General features: G+C 46.0%; 1 protein-coding gene across 1 annotated transcript in view; it reads left to right on the top strand.

The window, feature by feature from the left end:
- LOC132592594 (uncharacterized protein K02A2.6-like) overlaps positions 1-12,460 on the top strand; it is a 72,737-nt gene extending 60,277 nt beyond the window's left edge. The window contains exon 2 of the mRNA XM_060278236.1: positions 12,438-12,460. Coding sequence (XP_060134219.1) covers positions 12,438-12,460 — 23 coding nt within the window. The remainder of the gene's footprint in view (positions 1-12,437) is intronic.
- Positions 12,461-14,890: the final 2,430 nt, after the last annotated feature.

A 14,890-nucleotide genomic window follows, 5' to 3' on the forward strand; every position in this document is an offset into this window, starting at 1 on the left:
GAAGTTGTTGGATTCCAATTCCCATTATCCCCCAGAGCCAGCATACTCAATAATCAGAGATGAAGGGAGCTATAGACTGGCAACATTTGGAAGACCATAAGTTCCTCACCCTTGCTTTAGAAGCGTGTCAGGGTGTCTCAGTCTAAACTACCTCACAGATTTGATGTGACCATGGAGAGGCGTGGCCATGTATCCCGATTTGAACTCCTTGGAGGGAAGGGAGGATGTCACTGTGATAATAAAATAAAATAAATACTCGGGCCCTTTTTCATTTAATAAGAAAATGTCTTCACACTTGAAGAAAAGGAAAGGAAAGAAAGCTGAAGAAGTATTAGACTGCTGACCTATGAGATGTTTTAATACCCATTAATATTTCATCATTGTTATGCTGAAGAAATACTGAGGGAAAAGATTTTTTTTTTAATAATAAAAAAGCTCACCATATTCTTATCATTCTGCCTGTGGGCATAATGCTCTAGCAAAAATCTTTCATGGGAGAGATAATTACAAGACAACGGTAGAGAAATTTGTGTTATAGCGTACATGAATGCTCTGGTGTGTTGGCCTGTCTGCTCTTGGCAGCACTGGGGTTGACTTGGTTTTCACAATTACATTTCCTTCTGGGGAACTGGAAGAGGAGGTGGTGTTCTGTTAAAGTTGCTCATATTTTACACCCCTGAACAAGGGGAATTGAGAATGCTTGAGAAGCTTTCAAACTCAGATGCTCCCCCACCTCTCTCTATTCACACAAATATTATACACACATAGCTGAGTGTGTGGTTCAAAGTACTTTAGATACTTTCACAATAGACAGAAAATTGAAATTTGGTACACGTGCAATTCTGCTGCAAATTCCACCGCGTAAATATTGTCCAGCTAAGCTGGACATGTAACAGGAGACGGAGGCGCTGGATTGTGCCCTGCACACATTTTAACAATATTAAGACTGGAGGAGGACAAGAATGTTTTCTGTTCCAGCAAAGATAATTGATTTATTGGTAAATTTTCTATTCAAAGCATGCACAGTGCATACAAAAAAATGAACCATCAACAAGTTAGATATAATTACCTGTCCATGTCATTAAGCAAGTGTCTATACCTGCAAAATTCCTCAGCGGTGCATATTTCCCTCTGACTTCTCAATGAAAACCCCGCTTCTTGCTTGTTCATCTCCCCCACCTTAACTATCACATTCTTCTCCTCTCTATTGTCATTGTAGCCATTGGCCAGTATATATTTATTTTAGGAAATCAGGGATGGAAAACCTTTGGTCCTCCAGGTTTGACTGTTTGCAGTGGCGGAACTTCATGCTCCGGCACCGGGGGTGGAGAGCAGGCAGGGGCGGGTCTGGCAGGCATTCTGGGGGCATGGCACGCCGCCCGTAGGGGCGTGGCATGCGCTCTGGGGGAGGGGACCTCTGCCTGTGGGGACGGGGTGCCCAGCATAGGTGGGGGGGCAGCCGCGATGGCGCCCTCGGGATTGTGCTGCCCGGGGCGGAGCGCGCTCATCACCCCTCCCTTCCTATGCCCCTGACTGTTTGGTGGGGTTATTGTTTTTGTTTGTTACTATGGCATTCATTTCTGTGCTTTTTATACAGTGGTACCTCGGTTTATGAACACAATTGGTTCCGGAAGTCTGTTCATAAACTGAAGCGTTCATAAACTGAAGCGAACTTTCCCATTGAAAGTAATGGAAAGTGGATTAATCCGTTCCAGACGGGTCCGCGGTGTACTTAAACTGTACTTAAACTGAAGCGTTCATAAACTGAAGCATGGGTGTAATTGGTTCCGGAAGTCTGTTCATAAACTGAAGCGTTCATAAACTGAAGCGAACTTTCCCATAAACCGAGGTGTTCATAAACCGAGGTTCCACTGTATTGTAAACCGCACTGTGATCCTCAGAAATTTAATAAAAGCTTGCATGCGATTTCACGATGTTTTGGTTGAGGAAAAGAAAGGCATTGCCTTAGCATGGATTTTTGAAGTCCAAATTATTCTCTCCATTTTCAGGGGCTCACAACTCCTGAGAACTTACCCTGATTTGTGTTGCACCACAAATGTGCACGGTGCATTATAGGTTCCAGCTGCATGAGATGCAGGGAATGCTGCAGGATGATAGTGCTCCTGAGTGAGAAGCGCTTTCACTCTCTTCCCCACCCTGGCTCAGTTTTGCGGTGCTGCCAAGTTGCCTGCCTTGCGCAGGATTGCGAAAGTGGACCGGGCCCTATTGCTCCCAGGTTTTCCCAGCGATGCCCAATGTCCATGAAAATGTCAGAACTATCTCTCAATAACTGCACTCTAGTTTACTGTACACTCAACAAACATTGAGCGCTTAGCATGGCACCCCCTTCAGGTTGGCACACAGGGTGGGGGTTTGGTTTATCCATCCTTAAGGTTTATCCATCCTTAATCTCCTCTGTGGAGGAGATTTAGAAGGCTTCTGAAATCAGACTCCCATTTTAAAATTAGTTATTTCATTGCAGGGACTGTTTTGCTTCACCTTGTTGCTGAGATCTTCCTTAAGGTGTGGAGTGGGAAGGATGGCAATGGAGAGGAAGAAGAGCAAGCAGGAGACAAGATTTCAAGTGTCTTGTTGATCGGAGTGGAAAGGAGGGCATGGACGTCAGGGTTCCTGCAGCTGAATTACTGGTGGGGAATCTACCAATAGGAGTAAGGGAAAGGAATGGAGTTTGTGCATGTGTGTGAGTAGCACTACAGCTAATTTTAACATCAAACAAAACGTTGAGTCCAGGGCCATCTTAAACGCCCCTGCCGCTGTGGTGCGCCGGATCTCTCCGGCACCCTCCCGCCCCGTTCCCCAGCGCGGTGGGTGGGTGGGCGCTGCGCGCAGCGCGGCTCCCACAGGCGCAGCTGCGCGGCGGACCGGCGGACCGGCCGGCCAGCGGGCGGGCGCAGCTCGCGGCGCCTTCCTGGCGGGCCGGCGCCATGGTGCCCTGCGCCACCGGGGGTCTACCTAGAGCCGGGCCTGGTTGAGTCAAATGGTTTGGGCTATTGTTCAGTGTTGTTTCTTGCTTGGGAAATGCCTAAGCTCATAGCAGGAATTTATTTTAGATCTGTTGATTAATCCAGAAAATCTGGTGTTATGTACTGAGCTGAGTCATAGAACAATAGGATCCAGAATCGGCAGTCTGATTGGTCCGCAGGAGCCACCCAATCCAACTCCAGGTGGAAGTGAATCCGCAACCCGATTGGCCTGCAGGAGCAGCCAATCAGGCTGCTGGCAGAAGTCAATCCACAAACTGATTGCCCCACAGGTGTAGCCCTGAAGTAGCCAATCACGCAAAGCCCATTGTGTAAGTAATTTATATAAGCAGATGGTTTTGGGGAAAGAGCCATTCTTCTTCTCTCCTTCTCCTTGATGACTACGAGCTGAATAAAGAGCATGAAATTCACTCTCGACTCTGAGTATATTTCATCTGGAAAACACAGATGTTTTATATGTGGAGAGTATGTCTCTGTGTAGTAGATGACTTCTCACCATCACCACCATTAAGAAAAAGAAAAAAAAAGCCCCCACCCTTTCATTCTATTCAAAAGGCAGGCCTGTAAGGACTAGAAAAAAAGAGGATACTGTCTCTTTATGAATACTAATAAGGAAATCAAGGGGGGGGGGACGAATGGCACTTCAAGTTTCATCTTTCCATTTCCTAGAGGCGCAGACTCTGTGAGTTGTCACCTTGGTGTATTCAGTGCCTCTTGAAGCACTAGACTCCTCCAGAGAGAATGTCAGCCCCAGCCCAGGGCAGTTTTGACAAACAGAGTATATATTGATACATGATAAAGTATGCTAGAAATCACCCCAGCGCTAAAGGCTACTATAGTTTTAATATCATCATTTGAATTAACAAGCATTCTGTGGAGAAATAATGAGCTTTCATTATTCAGAACATCATCCTTACCGGGGGAACTCAGAAACCATTAGCTCTTGAGAACTTAATGAAAAGATGATAAAGAATGTTTTTTAGATAAAAGTTTGAACGGGCGCACTTGGTAACTGAAGTAAAATATTAATGTTTCTTTGGATGATGAATTGGCGTTGCGGAGCTCCGGTGTTTCCGAGGGAAAGGTGGTGCACGCAGGTGTTTTTCGACTGTCTCGCACCTGCATGGGAACCCCAGCAGAAGCGGCTGAAGGCTTGTCAGTAACTTGTCAGTGAAAGCTGCATGCGAAGCTTAGAAATCTCCAGGACAGATGCCCTGGAAAGACATGTTGCATATTCAGTAATGCATCTAATTATTCATACTAGTAGCAGTTCTAGGGGTGGGGTGGGGAATGGCGATAGCGGGCCTTCAGGGTGTGGAAAATTACACAAGCCACATCCAGAACAAACAGTTTACCTCAGTTTAACATTATTTTATACCTGTATTGGTCTGTACCCACTACAAAAGCTCAGTTCATAATAGTGCGGCCCTCCAAGCAACAATTCCTTGGTTCCCCTCTCCATATCACCTCAGTCCCTCACGAATCGCATTGTTCTAATGACTGAATTGACAGGGAGAGAAAGGACACAAGCACTGGCATAAAAATAATTGATATAATCACAAATTCAAGGGGACCCATAGGGGCCTAACCTATAGAGGGGAGGTTGTTGTTGTTGTTTTAAAAGCATATACCACTGTATAGCCCCAGCAATGTATACATTAGGTCTGGGAGAGGAGTTAAATCAAATAACAGGGTGGCAACTTCTGCATTGCCAAAAAGAGAGAGGGCAAAAGTGGACACAGATCAGTGCAATTCTAGAAATAATTTATTTAATTTAAATTGAAACACAACACATCGCTCCACAGTAGGGTGAGACTGTGTGGAAGGACTCAGCGTCAGGGGTGGAGGAAGCCGCTGCAGCACCCGGGGGTGTGCACCTGGGCAGCATGCATGTGTGATGTCACCACGCATGCATGCGAGCACAGGACCTTGGCTCCATCCCCGCATGGCGCTGGAGTGGCTCCATCCCCACATGGCGCTCCCCCCCTCGGCAGATATGCTGAAGCTTCCTGCTGGGCAGAGCCAGGGTGGAGCGCTGTGTGCGCATGCGGGAGCTGGCCGCGAGTTGCTGGAGGGCCCCAAAGTGTTCCATAGTGAGGATGGGCACTGCATCGTTAAGCAACGGACGCAGCACCCAGGGCTGTCTCAAGCATGTTGGGTGCCCTGGCGCTGTGGTGCGGAGATCGCTCCGGGGCCCCCGCCCTGCTCCGTTTCTTGCCGTGGCTGGTGGGTGGGTGCCACACACCGCACGGCGCCCCCTACCGGGCCAGCGGCCTGGCGCCCCGCGCCACCCAGACTACCTCTAGAGCCGGCCCTGGCAGCACCTATCCTCGCTCCGGAATGCTTTCCGCCCCTGTAGCAACTCACGGCCGGCTCCTGCATGCGCACAAGGCGCTCCCCCCCCAGCTTGGCAGATACACCAAAGCTTCCTGCTGGGTGGAGCCGCGGAGGCCCTGGCCCGCCCCTCACCTCTGCCCAAGCAGGAAGAAGCAAAGCTCGCGCTGGCTGAGCAAGTGAGTGAGCAGCCAGCCGCCGAGCGAGGCGTTTTACTGGGTGGCGGCTGGCTGCTTGCTTGCGGGGGGGGTGCCGAGTGTCACCCTCCCCAGAGTGGAACCCGGGGCGCCCCACTTCCATCGCCCCCCTTGCAACCCCCCTGCTCAGCGTAGCACCAAGCAGATCACTCTGTCAGTGCAAACATTTCTGCTTGCATGATGGAACAATCTGCCCTTTCCCCCCAAGTGCTGTTCTGGGAGTTCTCCTGACCGCCATCCTCCATGTCAGTTTGGGGGGCAAGGGGGAAGAAAGGGAGGGGAATCCCTGTTGCACTAACAAAAGCCCTTCCATTGCTTTCCACTGGTGGAGCTTGGTAGTTGAATCTCCTTGTGGCTTGTGTGCCTGCTTAGTCCGCTCTCCAATTGATAAATGTTGGTGGGCATCATCAAGACCCCCGCTTCTCCTTCTTAAGAGTCTTCCTCTTAAAATTGAACAGACTGAGTAGCCCTTTGAACAGAGGATTGTCCTTTGTTAAGGAGCTCACCTGGCCATCATATGGGCAATGATGAAAAGCAGAAACTAGTTCGAGAAACTAGTGAACTGGAGATAATAATGACAGGCCTGCAGAATTGGCACAGTATTTTGGAGTTGTTTTTTTGCAAAGTGCGTCACATTCTGAGCTTTAGAACACTGGCCTTTAACTGGGGGACCGGGACCCACTTAGTGGGACATGGCCTGATCCAAGGTGGGTCTCAACAGGAGCATTACCACCATGCATATATATGGTAAAAGATTAAGAAAGGGGTTCCCAAATGCACTTTTGGGTTAAAAGTGGGTCCTGGGTCTCTAAAGGCTGAAGACACCCGATTTAGCATATATTGAAAATTGCAACAAAACATGGAGAGCACTGCAAATTCCTAAAGAAGAGCATCTCTGCGCCCTGTTTGTTGGTCCAAATAGATGTACAATTTTTGCTGTTCTTTTCCCAGCATGGCTCTGTCTGTCACAGAGACAACGGCTGCTTGCACTTTAGGAAGCGGAGCCCAGAAAAAAAACCCTTTGAGATCACCCCTTACATTTTCACATAGCACAATCTTCCTCCTTGAGGAAAAAAACACTCTCCCGCATAGCCCATAATATAGGGCTGTCATATGTTTGTGTGGAACCCGCTGAAATGTCTGGGAAAATCCAGATGTATGGCAGACAATGTTGGCTGTGTAGATTTGGGCAAATTTCATTAAAAATAGCTCAAAAACTTTGGCCGAAAAGAAGAAGAAAGAAAGCTCCACAACTTTTGTGTCGGGGCAAATGGAGCTTTTTAAAAGACATCTGAAGGCAGCCCTGTTTAAGGAAGTTTTTTAATATTTAATGCTGTATTGTTTTTAACACTCAATTGGGAGCCACCCAGAGTGGCTGGAGAAACTCAGCCAGATGGGCAGGTTATAAATAAATCATCATCATCACCGTCCTTATTATTGTTGTTGTTGTTATTTTGCAAACTAGCAGCAAAATGTTCTCTCTGTAATGACCACAATCCAATACAGAGTTAATAGATTTGCCTTTAAATGTGAATTGAATCAAATTCCACCCCCCCACCTACAGTCAATAATAAAGGTAAGATCCATGTTGCTATGCAAACGAAATAAAAATGCCATTCAAAAATGACTGATCCTGAAGTTTCACTCAGAAAGCATTGAAATATTTTTTGGCTTGGTTGGTGTACTTTTGGAAATTCTCTATGGGTGGCTAGCAACGTTTCTGCAATAAAAAAACACACACCCCTAAAACGTCATGCAATAAAGGTAAGAAATATATATATAAAAGTCTGAATGTTATTGGGTGTGAAGCTCTTAAAGGACTACTGTTCGCGAGGGGTATAAAAGATCACTGGATTTGAATGTATGCACCCCACTAAGGTGTGTTAGTCTTGCTTCCTTTAACCATTACAATTTGCTTTTTTCAGTTGTTTAATTCCTGATACTTACAAGCACAGAGGGATTGCAATCCATTTCCACCTGTGGACAATTGGAGCAGGCAGTTTGTCCCAGGGAGAGAACCCAGAGGGGTTGCATGAACCCCCCCTTCCCGCCTGACGCTTTCCACTTTGCCGTGGAAGATTTATTACATTTATTTTCAGTGGCAAACTTGAAAGTGGGCAGGTGAAAGGCGGGGGGGGGGGGGAGGGGAGAGAAGGAGGAATAAACTACCACAATAAACAGTCTAAAGACAACAGTGTTTGCATATAGCAGATGCATTTAGGTAAATGCGGTTACCTCGAGAGGTGTTATCTTCTGGGGAGCCTTATCATAATTTTGTTTTAAACTCAAACAGCTGTTGTTTAACTACCACAGACCACAATTTATCTACAGCTTGAGGCCATAAAGGTAGCTTTATTACACACATTGCTTTCCCCTCCTCCTCCAATTTGGTTTAATTTCAGTATGTCAGACATCAAAATGCTATATACAATTTGCATATTACAGAGATGTCGTGCCTCAGATTCCCATACCCAGCTAAATGGGAGAGTTGATTCACAACAGGCCTGCTCTCTCGTTTGATGAATATGGAAGCTCTTCTGCCAACTGCACTGTATGCTCAATGTATTCGGTATGGCGCTACCATTGGGGCTTGTCTGGTGGCTGCAGCTGGTGCAGAATCCAGTGGCCAAGTTGCTTGATAGGTGTCAGAGACTGGGCAAAGGATGAATGGTGGAGACCACCTCCCCATCCTGACCCTTCCAGGGAGGAGGAAGAGGAAGACAGTATAGATTAACAACAAGGGTTTGAGGGAGGTAGCAACTCAGAGGCAGATGAGGAGAAAAGCTGCAAAATCATGGGAGAGGCAGAACAACACCCAGATGACACATTGTCATTAGAAAGCCTTCCAGACCCTCCATCTCCCAGAACTTGGCGAGCCTTAAAAGTAGGAGAGCAAAGAGCTCAAAGACAGAGGGCATGTAGCAGCGCCCATAGAGGAAACGATGAGAATGACGAATGAGGAAGTGGGAGAAATGGGGGGTGGGGTGAAAATTCACTCAGGACAAAACCATTATTCAAGAGGCTGGGTTCTATAGCCTCTCTCTGTAAATATTAAAATAAAAAGGACGGTAAGAAACTTTCCCTTGTCATTATACTTTCCTGGGCAACCAGCTGGGAGCCACTGACAGCATCCTGACAATAGGGGCAAACCACCACCAGCATAGAACACCTTGCTTACAGGATTTTTACGGGCTGCCAATCTGCTACTGGGCCAAGTTCAAGACGTTGGCACAAACAGCCCCATACAGCTCAGCACCAGGTTACCCGAGAGACCACCTTAGCCCTTGCATACCCTGTCGACTGCTGTGGTCTGCTTGAGAGTGTCTCTTGCAAGTTTCAAAGACTCCAGAAGCTCGGAGAAGGGCTTTTGGTGTGGCTGCCCTGGTTCTGTGGAATAGCGCTCCTGTGGAGATATGACAAGTGCCCCCTATCTGCACTTTCTGGAAACAATTGATGTCATCTTTGTTCCAACAGGCTTTCACAGCTGGATAAACGGGTCTTTGCCACGAGTGTCTATTTTGTATGGTTTTAGTTTAGTTTTAAATAAATATGCTCTTTTTCTCTTGTACATTGCCTTGAGATGATTGTATAGAAGGTGATTAATAAATTATTATTTATTAATATAACTTCAGTTCTTCGGAGAACAAGAAGTGTTGGTTTTTCCTAGAGATATACAGATGAATCAGAGCTCCTGCAGCCAGTTCTTTGGAACAGATCCCTGGAGCATATATATATATATATATATATATATATATATATATATATATATATATATGGGGTGGGAACTGGATACACCCCCACCCACTCCACGCAGAATAGCATCAGAGATACTATATAAGTGGTCCTTAGTTTCACTGGAATAAGTGGGCATAACAGGATGAAGGATTTCAGTTTAAAAAGAAATTGATGTGCATCCCCCCCTCCAAAAAGTGAGAGAAAAGAATGGCACTGATTCTTAATGTGGAACTATTTGTTTAAGGTATAACTCATCACATTTGCTCACCTGCTTCATTCAGCTTGAAGTGGGAATTGTAAGACTGTTTATATTTCGGTGTCGCAGGAACAAGACCCCTTTGTTGCACTGTTATCTTAAGGGTGGACTACATGAACCTGTTGGCACTAATCAAAAGGAATCATACCATAACTCAATTACTAATTGACCTTTCCAACTCCAACATCCATCACGTAACACGAGACAGCCGACATGAGCTGCTCTGCGAGAGCATGTAACAAACTGCCCAGCGAGAGGAAACTCACTTTAAAAAGAAGAAAATAATGAAACACACCCATCTCCCCAACGTGGCTTGCTCAGAGCCATCAGCCTAATTTCATCTCTCTGACACTTAGCACTTATAGAAAGGCAGGTGTGGCCAGACAAGACAGGAGGAAATTAGTGCAAGGTTTTCTTTACATGAACAGGCTAGCCCCGCGGTGACGACTTTCCAACTTGCCTGTTTGAATATGGTACCTGCCCTACGGCTGGTTAATTCGAGCACAAAGGACTACATCGAATATGGTCCCTGCTGTCCTCTCTTAACTGGCCCTTTGGACTCTGCCCAGGCCATAAAGCCACCCTAGACCACATTTCTCACTGACCCTGCTCCACTCTCTTGACTGGTTGGATACAGAGGAATGATGGGAGGAACCATCTGGGGGAACCAGCAAGGGAAGAAGGCTCAGTGCCTGGAGAGTGGTGATGGGACAATAATGAGTCAGAGGGAGAAGAGGAAGAAGACTGGGAGGAGGTGGTGTTGGAAGCTGAAGAGAGCTTAGTGAGCTGGGAGAATTTGTGGCAGAGAGATGTTTAGAATCGGAGGTAGAAGCTGAAGCAGGGAAGGAGGGATGCCAAGAGGCAGAGAGAAGTCCAGCTGGTGAAGAGGCATGGGTGTCTCCCCCTCCTCCTGTGACACACTCCCGTCCCTCAGTCTCCCAGAACCAGAAGGGGGCTGAAACAGGCAGAGCAGTGGCAAGCTTCATGCAGGCACAATCTCTGATTGCTTGGAAAAAGCCCTGTAAGTAAACTTGACAAATGAAAGTGGATTGACTAACCACTTACCCCTCAGGCTCAGTGTTACACTTCTGTAAAACAGGAATATTAATCAGTTGCCTTTGAACTAGTCTTTCTGCATCTCTTTTGGATGATTTTGGAGTTTTGTGTTATGTAGGAACTGAGATGCAGATTTGGACTTTTATATACAATCTGTTCCAGGCTGATGGGGTGCAGGACTTAAATTGGTTCCCACCCAAGCCACCATCTGGCTCCTCCCCTACTGGTGGAGCTCAGAGTGAAAACAAAGTAGATCCCATAAGCCTGAAGTCAGAGGCCCAAGGCTGGGTCTTTTTCAAGGGCATTTGCAGGCTGGGCTGTGGAGTTGGTTTGGCTCAGGAAGGCTGGAGTTTATTGAGCTATTCCGAGCTGCTGTATCTGGAATGTTGGTGGTGATGGAGAGAAATCATTAGTATTTTACCTTATTTAATATGGAAATCATGTCAAAGGTAAATGTCAGGAGGCTACAAAATTACCCTCCTTATCTCCCATACATTTATCAGTTGATAAATGGAAAGACAGTGCTGCCAAAATAACTGTGAATGAATAATTTATAAAATGACTGATGCTTCGTGTATATTGTTTCAGGCAGGAAACAGTAGGACATCAATAATCAAAAGGAGCCGGATTAATTTAGCAGAATTCTGCAGCTAATATTTTTATCTAAATGCTACAGTCGTGGACCTCCGCCGTCAGGAAATCCCTCCCTTGGCCAATTGCTGCCGGATTCAAAGCCCACACAAGTCAATGGGAGGCTTTGCATTTGCTACAGTTGGTTTTATTACAGACCCTTCAACAAGGCTGGAGTTTTTCTTTGTGCATTTCTGATGTCCATATCTGTACCACACTGAGTACAGGTAGGTGTAGTGGTGCCAGGGGCAAGCCTGTTCCTTAACCTCGCGTTATCCTTTACACTGGCTTCAGTGTGTTCCCACCACTGGATTTTGAAATCACACACACACACACACACAAAATGTTAGCCACAATCCAAAAGTGAAATACTACAGTTTGATGCATCCCCCGCAAGTCAGCTTCAGTCTGACTTGAGAACTGTAGCCGTGTTCAATTCATAGCAAAGCTCAACTGTGTGCATTTGAAGGCTGATCTTTCTTCCTGGCGTGATGGTGATCCTACAAGTCTGATGACAGTGTGCAGAAGAAGCCCCTTACTACTACCTGTCAGAAAAAAATGTTTGCCTCTTAAAATAAAATGGGGGTGGGGTGGGGGGCTCCAGGACAGAATTCAGGACACATTATGCTTTTAAAAAGGCACAGTGAGGGAAAGCAGTGTGTGTCTCTGCATGCATGAGAGAGACAGACCAATGACAAGATCAGGGAGATAAATGGAGGTTAACAGGTGCAGTTTACATCTGCCTGGACTGAGGTCTTGGGGGAAGGAAAGTTAATTTCATTTGACTGTCAAAGGAGGGGTTAAAATGCTAAGAAGGAATTTTAAACTATAGTACTTCAACTCTGTGATGTGCTCACTCAGGCCACATCAGGTCCTGTGGACCAATTTTAAATAGCCATGGTTCCTCACCCCCCCCCCCCGATTCCTGGGAAATGTAGTTTACCCTTCACAGAGCTACAATTCCCAGCACCCTTAACAAACCACCCTTCCCACAATTCCTTGTGTGTGCACTTTAATTGTATGGGATATGTGCAGCTCTCATCATCCCTTATCTTTGGCCATTGCTCTCCTAACCTATGACAGCAAAAGAAAAGAGTTCAGTGAGTTGATGCTCTAAAATCTTCCCAAGATTCTGAAATGGGAAATAAATAACAGGAACAGCTGAGCATTATCTAATACCACCTCTCTTTCTTTCGGTTTAAATAACTCCCCTTCTTCCTCTTCCAGGATACATCCCAGGTTCAGAGTGACGCCTCTGGCCAAATCTTCCTTTCCCCCCTCCAGTCTTCCACATGCACTCTTTTTGCTTATGACCCATCACCATGCCTGCTTTTCTTTTCCGGAGACGTGAATTCATAAGTAGAGCACACAATGGATTTACTGATGAGTTCCACTGTTCTTTGTTGCTGAACTAAGCATTTCCAGATTAACACTCCAAAATCCTAGTTACAGAACACCATCCCTCTTTCTTTCAAGAATCTACATTTAGGAATATATACAGTGGTACCTCAGGTTAAGAACTTAATTCGTTCTGGAGGTCCGTTCTTAACCTGAAACTGTTCTTAACCTAAGGTACCGCTTTAGCTAATGGGGCCTCCCGTTGCCGCCGCACCGCCGGAGCACAATTTCTGTTCTCATCCTGAAGCAAAGTTCTTAACCCGAAGTACTATTTCTGGGTTAGTGGAGTCTGTAACCTGAAGTGTCTGTAACCCAAGCTACCACTGTACTGTATATATACATTTAGGGAATGGGGAAATTAAAAAAAAATCTTATGAGGAATATTCACACTTCTTTGGTGCCAATGAGTCAGTCTTTATTTATTTAGTTTTTAAAAATCCTCTTCAAAATCTTGTAGTCAAATAATTTAGACATTCCTTACATTGACTTCCATTGTCTAAAAACAAAAACAAAAAGGAAATCAAGAGAGAGCTCTGTAAATACATTTATCTGCTAAGCAGCTCAAAATTTAGTACTGGGAGAATAAAGTAGGGAGACTCTTGTTCTTCAGATAAAATGCTAAACAGGACAGACAGTCCCCCTCGGTTTTCTTCTCACATCTTTCTCTGGTGGTTCTCCCCCCCCCCGTTCCCCCCCCCCAATTGATATTGCTGTGCCTTTTGATCTCTGCAGTTTCTTTGTTTTGGCTTCCCAGGTACCAAGGGAGAATGGCTAGCAGTGAGTTCTCTTTCAGCTTTTCCTGCTCCGAAAGCCCCTCTGGCTTAGCCAGCTGGATCGCACTGAATTAGTCAAGTACTTCATTATCTCCCTTCTCTGCACATTTTGCTCCAGGTAACAAAATGCCCAAACAAGAGAGCCAGTGCCTTCTGCCACACTGTCTGCGAAGTTACATTGTTGCGGCCAATTCTGCATCATCAGCCTCGTGCTCTGGGAGGGCATCACTTTCCATCCCTCGCCTGCAGTCCTCCCGGATATCCATTTAGTAACAGCAGTTAGCTAACCATGTAGCTGTTGATAACATAACATAGCACGGGGTGCTGGCATATCCAGACACACACACCGCCCTGCTCTCCAAGCCCTTAGGATGTCTGGGATTTCTCTTTGCAGAGAAGGGCCTACAGCAGGAACAGGGACTAGCTGGGAGAGCCAGACCAATTACATTGTTGGGATAGATGCGGCTGCGATGTGAAAAATGCTCTTGTTAGCAGGCCAGCAGGATGGAAGTTTTGCAGCAGGGCTTTGTGCTTTTTGCTGCAGTGAAGCACCACTAAGCAGTTAACTAGGTCAGGTACAGAGGGCCGCTGCTTGAAATCGCCTTCCTGACTAATAAAGCCTTTGTCCAGCTGGTATTTTTAATTTCTGTTTAACAAAATTTCCCCTCCTCTGGCTGCACGAATGCCATCATGTTGAGCTTCTCTCCTTCATTTACATTCTTCAAGACTGCAGTTTTTCAGTGGCCACTGCTGCCTCTTGTATTTTTCGAACCACATGTTCCCCTTTGCTCCTTCTTCACTCTGCTGAATGCCTTTCTTACAGTGACCTTTTAAGTTACGCTACAAACCACCTTCAGGCATTTCTCTCCTGTGATGGGTAAGGTGGATGGCACTGAAATCCCATGGAAGAGGAGAACAGAACAGATCTACTTCTGTTGAGTTCTTTGGTTATCTGGGCTGTGGGGGAAAGAGGCTATTGGTCACACATCATTATAGACTAAAAATATGTGTGAACTGCAATATATTAAAGAAGGAGACACCTAGCAAGAGGGGTCAGAGCTCAGAAGTAGACAGCATGCTCTGCATGCAGAACAGCCAGGTTCCGTTTCTGTAGATTGCCCACTTAGCACATTGCCAAAAGCAGAGGACAGAGAGATTTGCATAAAATCTGCATAAGCTGATTTATATGGATAGATTCAGAATTAGATTGCTATAATTTAAATAGGAATACAATCTATCTCCTCCATACTGGGGAGGACTGTGACAAAGTGACCTGTACTAGGTCTCCCTCCATGTGCTAATGGGCTAATGTGTGGATGGCCATCTGCCGTGGATGCTTTAACTGAGATTCCTGCATCGCAGGAGGTTGGACTTGATGACCCTTGGGGTGCCTTCCAACTCTACAATTCTATCATTCTAACTGACCATGGATGGGCAAATCCAAGACCCCTGTTCTTTCTTCTTACCATTCTTTATCTATAAATCATACTTTGAACGGGATTGCCTTTT

The sequence above is a fragment of the Zootoca vivipara genome, chromosome 8 (assembly GCF_963506605.1).
Source record: "Zootoca vivipara chromosome 8, rZooViv1.1, whole genome shotgun sequence".
Lineage (NCBI taxonomy): Eukaryota > Metazoa > Chordata > Lepidosauria > Squamata > Lacertidae > Zootoca > Zootoca vivipara.